Here is a 12,278-nt window from a genome sequence, read left to right on the forward strand (position 1 = left end):
AAGAAAACATCCCACTAAATGGTGGAAGACTTAAGATTTACCCTCTAAGGTCAAGACAAAGAGGAGAGCTCTCAGCATCTTTATTAAATATTTTATTGCAGGTTCTAGCCATAGATATAAGGCAAGAAAAGAAATAAACGGCGTTCACTTTGGAAAGGAAAGAAGTAAAACTACCTTTATTAACAGCATGATTGTCCATGTAGAAAATCCTGAGAAATCTACATAAAAAGCTAATAGAATTAATAAGTGAAGTAAGGTCATAGGATATAGGATAAATATACAAAAATCAAATGTATTTCTATATGATACCAATGAACTGAAACTTAAAATTTAAAAAGAACAACAGCATCAAAAATATAAACTATTTAGGAATAAATGTAACAAAAAAACTGTAATATTTGAACTCTGAAATTCACAAAACACTGTTGAGAGAAATTAAAGACTATCTAAATAAATGCAGCTATGCTTATGGATTGGAAGACTAAAAATTGTTAATTGTAGATTTTCAAGTTGATCTATAGATTTAGTGCAATTCCACTCAAAATACCAAAAAGTTTTTCTGTAGAAATTGACAAGCTTCTTCTAAGTTTATACAAAAGCACAAAGATTGCAGAAGAGTGAAAACAATTTTGCAAAAGAAGAACAAAGTTGGAGAAAAATCATTAACTGATTTCAAGACTTACTAGGAAGCTATTATATAATCAAGTCACTGTAGCACTGGCAAAGGAGAAGTATGCAGATCAATGAAATAGAGTCCAATAAGTAGAAAACATATTTATGGTCAATTGATTCTTGACAAAGGTGCCAAGGTAATTCAATGAAAAAAAGATCTTTTCAACAGATGGCTCTGGAACAACTGTATAGGCAAACACCAAAAAATTATCGTTCACCCACCCATACTATAAACAAAAATTAACTTGAAATTAATTAATTCAAGGTATATGAAATAGATCATATACCTATCAATACATGTAAAAGTTCCAACTGTAAAATCTCTAGAAGAAAGCACAGGAGAAAATCTTGGGTTAGGCAAGGACTTCTCAGGACACCAAAAATATGAACCCTAATACAAAAAACAGATGAAACCAAAATAGAAAAAAATAGATTAAATGGATTTCCATCAATATTTGTTCTTTAAAAGACAACTGAATCGCTTTGCTGTACACCTGAACCTAATACAATATTGTAAATCAACTATACTCCAACATATAATAAAAATTAAATTAAAAATATAAAAAAAATTAAAGTAAATAAGCAACAAGGATACATTGTACAGCACAGGGAAATACAGCCATTATTTTGTAACAACTTTAAGTGGAGTATGATCTATAAAAATATCGAATCACTATGTTGTACACATAAAACTAATATACTATTGTAAATCAAGCATACCTCAATAAAAAATAAAAAATTTTTAAAAACACTCATAAATAAATAAAGTGATGGGTTACATGAGAAAAAAAAAAAAGACACCATTAAGAAAATGTAAATGCAAGCACAGACTACTAGAAAAAATGTTCAAAACATAAAATTAAGACTTGTATCCAGAATATACTAAGAAACGCTTACAACTAAATAAAAAAAGACAACCAATAAACAATGTAAAGAGGTCAACAAAAATTTGCACAGATATTTCACCAAAGAAGATTCAGAAATGGCAAAAAAGCACATGAAATGATGCTCAACATCCTTAGTCACTGGGGAAATGCAAAGTAAAACTACAGTGGAGTATCACTATATACCCACGAGAATGGCTAAAATTAAGAGACTAGTAATGTTAAGTATTGTTATGAATACTGAACAAATGGAATTCTCATAGATTATTGAAGGGAATAGAAAATAGTACAGCTATTTCAGAAAACAGTTGAGTAGTTTCTTGTAAAGTTACACTTACCATACAACCCAACAAACCTACTCCTGGGTATGTACCCAAGATTAGAAAACATATCTACATGTAAAGATTTGTACCTGAATATTATTCATAATAGTCAAAAAGTAGAAATGATCCAAATGTCCATCAATGGTAAATAGATAAACATACTGTGGCATATCCATACAATGGAATACTACTCAGCAATAAAAAGTAATAAACTAATAATACACTCAATAATACAGATGAATTTCAAAAGTGAAATAGCCAGTCATAAAAAGCTATATACATTCCATTTACAGGAAGTTCCAAAAAAAGCAAAATTCCCAGAACAAAGAGTAGTTTAGTGGTTGCCAGAATCTAGGGGTGATGGGCATGTTCTCTACATGACTATAGTACAGTTACATGATTGTATACATTCGTCAAAATTCACTCAATTGTACAGTTTAAATCCGTGAATTTTATTGTGTAAATTATGCCTTAATAAAGGCACTTTAAAATTAAAAACAAAAAAATCTTAAAACCTAAGAATGCAAATCTGCAAAAACACTGCTTTTCCTCTTATTTAACAAGAGTAGTTCAGCAGACATTTTCACCAGAACCACATCATATAGCTAACGAACACTAATCGAATACTCAGGTACTAACAATGCAGGAAAGTAAATGTAAACATATTCTAGACATTTGAAGTCATTCGTATTACAAATTTTTTAAAAGATACATAGTTCTCAATTCTTTATCAACATTTCCTATCTTCCTAACCCCATCCAGTCTTGTGTTTTTTAATATAACCATTGAATTGGAGAAATCAATTAAGAATTGAAAGAAACTATTGTTTTCAATTCTGAAGGTATGAACCAAAATTAATTTAAGAAAATCTTCTTGTCATTTGTTTTGAACAAAAAAAGGTTCTAAAGATACAGAAAGGAAATCATGAACTGCCTAGCTACATGCCATCAGTGAATGACCTATTAGGTTTAAAACACCCCAAGATGATAATAACCTAAAATACCTGGCAAGCAGGAAAAAACTAAAATATTTACTCAGTTTGTCAGCTTCTATTTATATCTAGAACAGAGGCCATGATTAGTCACTTAAAAACAATTATTTTATAATTTTGTTTAAATATGTAACATCAGATTTGCTACAAATCCTTGATACTCTACCTTTCCTGAGGATGGAGGAGAAGGACTAGCACAAGGACTTTGATAATTATTGCTGTCTGTATTCACAGAAGACTGATCTGACCTGTCATCAGTGCTTCGTTTAGGATGTAAAATTCCTCTATCTTTGTACTTCTGAGGTGGGTGCAGTGCTGGAGATGGAGATTTCATCAATACTCTTGAGTGAAAATGAGGAAGCAAAGATCAGTTATACATAAGTTCATAATACAAAGCACAGTCCATTTCAAACCAAAGCTCCAATGACACTTTGATTTATGGAATAGTATTTAAAAAGGCAATTTCATTCTTCAATTACATTTAGATGAAAGAGTTGTATTATTACAGTATACTTACAAAAACAACATTTAAAATAATACAAAAATACATTTAAAACAACCTATAAAAATCTTTAACTTAATATTAAATACCCAAGTATTATTCCCTTACAAAACTCCTAATCTCTTTTAATGTCAGTCCAGGAGAAGTCCTTAACAATTATAATGTCTTATATTGATGTTTAATGTCTTTTAACATTATAAAATTAATTAAATATACCTGTGCTAATAGCCTTTACTAGAATATCACTGACTCCGCTTCCATTCCACTTTCATATAATATCGTAAAGCCAAATACAATAGATTTCAAAAGCATACTAAAAATTACAGTATGGTAAAGTGGAAATAAGACAGGACTAGAGTCAGGAGAGAAGGTTTTTGGGACAGTACTAAATTTACAACTAACGAGGCAGGTGATCCTGGGCAAGTCTTAATTTATCTGAGTTTTAATTTCCTTACCTGTTAGATAAAGGGAGTAAATTAGATAAACGCTAAGATTCTTCTGTTTTAAAATTCTATCAATAAATGCAGCAAAAACGGCAGTCAGGAATTTTATAATTTTTTAAAAAGTATACATCTTAGTGGAACAACCAGACATTAAAAAAAAGACATTAAGTACTTCCTAAAGTAGTGCAATATAAAGTTCATAGCACTACCTATAAAATATTCTTGCCAAAACACTGGATCTAATCAAGCCCTGAGAGCTAACCACCATTTTCCATGAAATACATAGGGTATAGCAATAAAAAGAAACCAATACAGAATGTGGTACATCTAATACCACTGACCTCATTCCCTAAAAAAAGTCAGCAGAGGAACTAACTGCTCTAGATCACAAGAGATTCAAGAAACAAGACACCCTAATACAATGCATGAGTCCTCCCTAGATGTTGTTTCAAATAAATCTATAGTTTGAGAATTGGGAAAATGATTATTTTATTGGGACTGATAATTGGATTTTGATTATGTAGGAAAAATCCCTCTATTTTTAAGAGATGCATATTTAAATACAGAAGGGTAAAATGACATGATGTGTGAGACTGATTTTTGAAATATGTAAACAGAAAAAGAAAGGAAGCAAGAAAAACATAATTGGGGTAGATAAAGCAAATAGGTGAAAATCTTGGTAAACTACTGAAGCTGAAATATGGAATTCACCATGACATATCATTTACTTTGCTATGTTTAACAATATTTATAATAAACAAACAAAACAAAAAAGGCCAAGTCATCAATAGTACATAAACTTCCATTGAGTCTTGCAATTATAATTATTCTGCCTTCAAAACAAGTTAAAATAGCTTATCCCCACAATTTGCTTCTCTTTCAGTAAGTATCTTAGATCCAATACTATTTCGTTCAAAAATGAAATAAAATACCTAAAAATATTAATGAAAATATATAATGAATAAACATCTGAATAATTAATAACAACTTGATAAATGTAAAGAACCAACTTTTCAGGTTTTTTTCCCTCTCATGAATTGACGTTCAATGAATTATCAAGTTACACCTCTAAAATTCCATCATTCTTTCCCTGGTACTTTATTTACCTAAAAATTAGGTAACAGAACTTAACTGAGTGTAATACCTTATTAAAATAAAAATGATGTTTTCAATAGAACTAAATGTCTACTTTCGTGGTTTTCAATTTGATCTTTGACTCTGTGCTGTATTCTAAGCTTTTCTCTCATACTTGGCTTCCCCCCCAAAATTTCATGCACGTAGAAACAAAACATTCGTGTAAACCCTTCCAACCTAAATTTTTATTTAAGAAGAACAAAGAGTTCTGATAACTCATTTATATCTCATTTTTCTTATAGAAAAGATATGTTTATTCTCTGTAAATGAGCAAGTTATTATTTAGAAAATGACAATAAAAATTGGTTTAATTTTAAGGTGGGATGTGGACAACTTCTATTTTTAAATAGTTTCTTAAACTTTTAAAAAATAGTTTCAATAAAATGCTTTTATTAAAAGAAATTATCTAATCTATATCTTGCCATGCTAGCATGAAAACTCTAACTATAAATCCCTTTTCTCCAAGAAGTAATCCTAGAAAGATTATAACTTCTCCACTCAAAAATAAATCTTCCTAAGAGTCCTCATTCTATTCCTCAACAAGCTACATCAATTCCAGGCCTTATCTATTAATGCTACCAAAAGTCTAAAAGTGGATGAAATTCTGTATCTCACTGTTCAACAGACAAGAGAATGAAGAATGCAAGGCTACAACTTGTAAGGAAAGGAAAATGGTAGACACTGGTATCACAGGTGGAGAAATGAATTTATAAGATAATCAGTTTCTAAAGCATAACTAATATTACACTTTATAATTCTGATTTTCTTCTGTATTTCCAAATTTTATTAAATGAGTATGTCTTACTTTTATAAAGAAAAAAAAAATGAAGAGTTTTTTTCCCTAAAACTGTTATGTGTGTAGTATGTGTGTATGTATATAGACACATATGTGTGTAAAAAGTCTCTGTGAATATAACAGGTTTTTTACACATTAGTCTATAAATAACTCTACCACATAATTTCTATGCAAATGTATTCTCACATTCTAAACAATCATTGTTCAAGTAAACTTTTAGAACACTCTTTTTTTTTTTTTTTTTTTTTTTTTTTTTTTTCGGTACGCGGGCCTCTCACTGTTGTGGCCTCTCCCGTTGCGGAGCACAGGCTCCGGACGCGCAGGCTCAGCGGCCATGGCTCACGGGCCCAGCCGCTCCGCGGCATGTGGGATCTTCCCGGACCGGGGCACGAACCCGTGTCCCCTGCATCGGCAGGCGGACTCTCAACCACTGCGCCACCAGGGAAGCCCTAGAACACTCTTTTTAAAAAGTGAAGCGTGTCTAAGTAGAAAATGTGTTTTTTACTATTTTCCTTTCACTTGGCAGTGTCTACATCAGAGAAAAAGGTTCAGGGATGCATATTACGAGAAGGTTCTCTAAGCAATTGGTTGAATTATTCCTAAAATGTAATATATGAAGAACTTGGAAACCACCATGTATTATTCCTTTTCAACTGAAGTCTTAACTGATAACATGCTTTTATGCTTCATTCAAATAAGTAAAATCTGATCAAAAGAAGGCAGGTACTATATACTCCATCTGATCCTTGAAAAACAATAAGCACTACAAATCTTTTATGTTTCCATTGTTCCTATTTTCAGGTTTTTAACAATGAAATCATATTCTTATCACAGAGACTATCTACCATACTGCCAAAATTAGCATTCCAAGCAAGAATTTTGTCTCTGTTATCAATTCTAACCTGGTTTAAAATAAAAAAATAACTGATATAAAGAAATTTAAATTTGATTCTAACAAATATTTTTACAACCAGAAATACTTCTGCATCATGACCAACAATTCATTATAACCACTATTATACCACCAAATACATTTTTGGATAAATAATTCAATATAAGAGCTCTCATTATTATTACTAATCATATAATAAACAAAAAAATCACATCTAATTGCCAAATGCTAGAAAGGATAAAAGAAGTTAGCTAAACTAAAAAATTTTGCCAAGACAGTAAATTTATTTACTTTTTTAATATATGTATGCCTCCCCTCAATAAAATGTAAACTCTCTGAAGAAAGAGATTTTGTCTGTCTTACACATTGCCATATCCCTCACACTAAGAACAACAGGCATTCAATGTGTCCCTGTATGAATGAATGAATAAAGTATTTTTCTGTAGGAATACTAGTCAGTGTTATTAATATCTAGGTAAGGCTTGTGGGGAGGCTGTTCTTCTAAATGGCCACAGCCAACACTTCTCGTTGTGAAGTATCTAGGAAAGATATGGCTTGACATATATCAACTAAAATACATAATAAAAAATGTTGCTATCTTTTTCTCAGACCCTAAATTTGTAAATTCTGGAAATTAAACGTTTTAAGCTTTTCCTGACAAAAAAATTTCCTTGTTAAATAACTCAAGACCCCAGGAGCTTGAAATCCTTAATATTATCTAACACTTGAAAGAATTATCTTTTGAAAGTAACTCTTCCTATTTTATTGCGACCTTTTTGTGTATCTTAGATTATAAGAAAGTAATTTTAAAATATTATAAAAGCATGTGATTCTATGATAAATGATAAATATTTTCATAGAGAAAATATCTCGTTTTGATAAAATGTTATGAATTTACCTTTCTGCAGTAGTAGACTCATCAGAAAATTCAATATCTGCTGAAATTTTCCTACTATTATTTGACCTCCAAGATGATGCCAAAGGAAGTTCTTCTGAAGACATAGGCCTTGGCCTTTGGCCAATCCCAGATGGTTGTTGTAAACCTGCAGACTGTTCTTCAGTGCTTAAAACAGCTATAATTGCTCTTATGGTAGCATCATCAACTTGGGACCAAGGTTTGGATGGAGCTCTCATTCGGCGTAAAAATAAGCTATGCCACTTCTGTCTAAGCTGCAGCAATAAACTGGCTGCCTATAATAAAATGGTTTCTTCAGTTCAAATAGATACAAGCAAAATATCTATCACACTTGCAAGACAACTATTTGTTTATTAGTTAAGGTCTAAAACTGTTTCCAAAGAACATGTTTTACATTTCATATCATTTACTATCAATTTCAGTCTTTCTGTTGCACGAAAGAAATAAAATTTATTTACCATTTTGAGGCACTAGAGACCCAAAATCAAATGAAACACTCCAATGAGAGAGAAAGTAAACAATGTGTGGTAGAGTGTGATTAATACTGGAAAAGTAACAGCAGGGTAAATAAAGAAAAATACATTTAGTTCCATTCATACTTTATTTTTACTGCCAAATGATGATGTCCATAAGGCAGCTGAATTCATAGGTCCAGAGAAAAGCTTAAGCTAGAGATACAGATAAGATGTACCTGGAAGTTATCAACGCATAAATGGTTACTAAATCTACACATAGAGGTAAGGTCCTTAGAGATTGTGCAGAGACAGAAGAACAGAGTAAAGAACAGACTACTAGAGAACATCTAACATTTAAGGCACAAACACATACAGAAGAGTTAGTGAAAGAACCTAAGACGGAATGACCTCTCTAGATAGAAGAATCAGGAAATAGTAATGTCATAGAAACTAGTGACAAAGAAGTTAGGACAGGGGTGAGGAAGAAAAATGGGGAAGGGCAGAATCAATAAAAACAAGGGTATGGACAATAGCTAAATATGAGAGAAAGGTCAAATTTATCAAGGACAGCAGGCTGGCTTTGATAACCTGGAGGAGACAATATTGACCTTGGCAAGCACAGTTTCAGTGAAGTGAAAGATCGATGGGAATGGAAATGAGACTGCAGTAGGTTGAAGTGATAAATGAATGTATGGCAAAAAAGTAAACCTAGCCAGTATTGACTTTTAACAGTTGATATTGTCCCAAAAAAGGATATAGAATGATCTTTAAAAGTAAAGATGGAATTAAGGGAAGGCTTTATCAAGAAAAATTTTAATTTGAAAAAAAACATTCATCTTTCCTACTCCAGAGAAATATGAAAAGAGAAAACAGGATGAACTCACACCTTTCCCTTATAAACAGAGTTACATAAAATGAAAGGATTTCTTGTGTACCCAATATTCAATATTTTCTTATATACACAAAAATATTCAAATATTACCATGCTCAAATACTGAGCCACACCTAGATTTTTCAAATCCTCTAGAGAATAAACCCCAATATGGCAGAGAATGTATGAAAACTGAAAAACAAGCTGTATTCTCTCATACTAAGGGCTCAATTTTAAAGATATAATTTTCATCACACTGTGTATCAATTCATACAACTGAATAAAAGAAATCTATCACACTACTAAAAAGCAACTTACCTCTGGCTCTAGTTTGAAATTGAGCCACTCATCAAGTTTTAAAGCTGCCAAATTAGCAGTAGTTCTGTCTTCCATTTCACTATCACTACTGTCATTAGGAATACCATCTGCTGTTCACACATATTGAAAGGAAAAAAAATTCACTTTTACTATCATATCACAGACAAAACAGTAAGTCAATATAGATACTCTACATTTACACAAATACTCCTGATATACTAACAATTTGTGTGGGGAGTTCTCCAAACACAACAGGTCACAAATTAAAACTCAGTATCTGGCCATTGTTTATTTCTCTACTCAAATTCTAAATAAAAGAATTTTTCAAATTTTGTCAAGAACCCTCTTCTTTTTAATATCATTTACTAGCTAATGATTTCCAAATTTGTATTGCTAGTCCAAACTTTCTCCCTGAGCTCCAGATATGGATAATAAATCCACTGACTCAAAAAGAAAAAAATCTTACTTAGGATTCCTTAGCCATCTCAAATTTAACATGTCTAAGAGGACCCCTGACTTCCCTACACAACCTGCTCCTCCCAGTTTTCTGAATCTCAAATAAGTGGCACCAATTATTCAACTAGCTATCACAGCCAAAAACCCAAGAATTAATGATTCCTCCCTTTCACTCACCACCCACATTCGATCCAGCCATTACTAGTACATCCAAAATAATTTTAAATCTATTTCTTTTCATATCAGATGCCATCACTGTAGTTCTGAGCCATCATTATCTATCATAAGACCACTGCAAAAACCTCCAACCTGCCTCTTCTCTTCCGTCCTTGCTCCTTCAAGCAATCCATTCTCACAGCCAAAATGATTTTTTTTAACATAAATCACACCATGTTACTCCCTTGTTAAAACCCTTCAACGGTTTCCCTTGCATTTTCCTTTACAAGTCCATGTCTTTCTTTCAACCTCAGATCATCCCACTCTCACCTTGATCACTATGGTCACAATCACACAATCTTTCTGTCTGTTCCTATATCATTTCCTAGTGCAGAATCTTGGTCCTCGACATCTTCTCCTACCTAGAGCATATTTCTGCATCTTCACATGGCTGATTTCTTCTCATACTTTAGAGCTCAGCTTAAATCTCATCTCCTCAGAGAAACTTGTCTAAGGTCCCTTTCTAAAGCAGGTCACTCCTAAGGAGACCCTCTTCATTTTCTTCAAAGTACCATGCATGTTATTTACTTTTTTGCTATATGTCAACACCCACTAACAGGTGAACTCCTGAAGACAGAAATACTTTGTATATCTTGTTTTCTGTTATATCCTCAATGCCTAGCACAATAACTGACATGTAATAGTTGCCCAATAAATATTTGCTGAATCACCAAATAGCAAAAAATTGGAAACAATCTAGATGTCTGACTATAAAGGAACATTTCAAATGCATTATGTCACTATAATGTGATAGAATATTTTCCAGCCATTAATATGAAATATTAAAAATGTTTTTTATATTTTGTGAAATGAAAATAGCAGAATATAAACAGTATGGGTAAAATAACCTAAAATATGTAAACATACAGAAAAAAATGTATAATATTAAAAAGTGTTTGCGTAAGGGTAGTGGGATTATGGGTAACATTTCCTTTAAACAATTACTTTTTTGTTTTCTTTTTAACATCTTTATTGGAGTATAATTGCTTTACATTGTTGTGTTAGTTTCTGCTGTATAACAGAGTGAATCAGCTATACATATACATATATCCCCATATTCCCTCCCTCTTTTGGCTCCCTCCCACCTTTCCTATCCACCCCTTTAGGTGGTCATAAAGCAAGGAGCTGATCTCCCTGTGCTAAGGGGCTGCTTCCCACTAGCTATCTACTTTATATTTGGTAGTTAAACAATTACCTGTTTTTTATGTTAAACTATCATTTAAATTCAAGTGGAAGAAAAAAACAGACTATCAACAAGATTAATCAAAAATGCACAAATGAATATCAAGTTACCTTAGAAATCAATTTCAAGAACAATGGTACACTTTAGTAATTTTTAATTAGTCTTAATACATCAAAAGGGAGCTACTACCACATAAATTTTTATAATTTCAAAATTTGTTTGGTTTAGTAAGAAGAAAAAATTTTATTTCAAATAGATTTGTATTTCCTTCAATAATATATTTACCTCGAAAAGATGAAAGTTCCTGAAGAGCATTACTTGCCAACCTAGCTGGTCCACAAAATATCAATACAGTGACAGGTGTCACTGCTGAACAACATCTAATATTAGCTATTCTATGAGCTCTGGTCATTTCATCATAAATAAGCCAATCTGTGGGCAGTGCCTGAATTGCTGCAGCTTGACCATTAGCTGGAGGAATCTATTAGGAAAATAAATTTTAAAACTGTTAAGTAAATTTATCACTTAATTTACTGGTAATACTTTTAAAATGTACAAAGTCCCTCAGCGAAATAGATGTTGTATATTAGTACCCAAACAAAAATTAAAGCAAGTCATTGGTCATGTAGTTTGTACAAAAGTCCTCAATACTTAACACATTACCTCTTCCAACTTTAAGACTCAACCAAAATATTGTTCCAATGTTGAATTATACATACATAACTAATTAATTTCTTAAAGCAGGTTGGCATTGGGAGCATTTTTTTATTGATCTTCAACTATCTAAATTAGATTAGTTTTACCTCAAGGCCTAAGAGCATTCAAAAAGTTTTACCTTTTTATAGTGAGACTGACTGAGAACTGAAGTGGGATGAAACCGTACTTTTTTCTCCTTTGGCCCTGTCAATACTACATTCTCTCTGTCCACGTGGACTAAATGAGGATACATGCCTGCAACCAATGCAGCTTTAACGACAGCCCAGTTCTCAGAATTTGTGTTAACATCTCGAATGTCACCACCACCTCGTGCTCTCACAAAACCTAGAAAGAGGAAACAAACCACACCAACTTTTTCTATTGCACAAAATATACTTTTAAATTTGGGTTTTTAACAAAAAATTGTATAATCCATACAAGTTTAATGATTCAAATGCCACAATAATTCATAAAATCTCCTCTGAAAAGTTTATAATATAGTCAATGTTCGAAGAAAGTTTAAGTTTGCT

At 32.0% G+C, this 12,278-nt stretch overlaps 1 protein-coding gene across 4 annotated transcripts in view; it reads right to left on the minus strand.

Moving 5' to 3' along the window:
* Positions 1-12,278, minus strand: part of YTHDC2 (YTH N6-methyladenosine RNA binding protein C2) — an 82,594-nt gene that overhangs the window by 22,967 nt on the left and 47,349 nt on the right. For 3 of the 4 annotated variants that reach the window (XR_003431350.1, XM_027099999.1, XM_027099992.1), the window contains exons 22-26: positions 11,888-12,093; positions 11,338-11,533; positions 9,198-9,307; positions 7,536-7,828; positions 3,037-3,211 (exon numbers count right to left, since the gene is read on the minus strand). Coding sequence is in view for 3 of the 4 variants with exons in the window: in XM_027099999.1 (XP_026955800.1) it covers positions 3,037-3,211; positions 7,536-7,828; positions 9,198-9,307; positions 11,338-11,533; positions 11,888-12,093 (980 nt within the window). In the remaining variant the exon portion in view is untranslated. The remainder of the gene's footprint in view (positions 1-3,036; positions 3,212-7,535; positions 7,829-9,197; positions 9,308-11,337; positions 11,534-11,887; positions 12,094-12,278) is intronic. The other variant, XM_027100006.1, reaches the window with a different exon arrangement.

The sequence above is a fragment of the Aethalodelphis obliquidens genome, unplaced genomic scaffold, assembly GCF_003676395.1.
Source record: "Aethalodelphis obliquidens isolate GAN/ISIS:26980383/991018 unplaced genomic scaffold, ASM367639v1 scaffold4, whole genome shotgun sequence".
Taxonomy (NCBI): domain Eukaryota; kingdom Metazoa; phylum Chordata; class Mammalia; order Artiodactyla; family Delphinidae; genus Aethalodelphis; species Aethalodelphis obliquidens.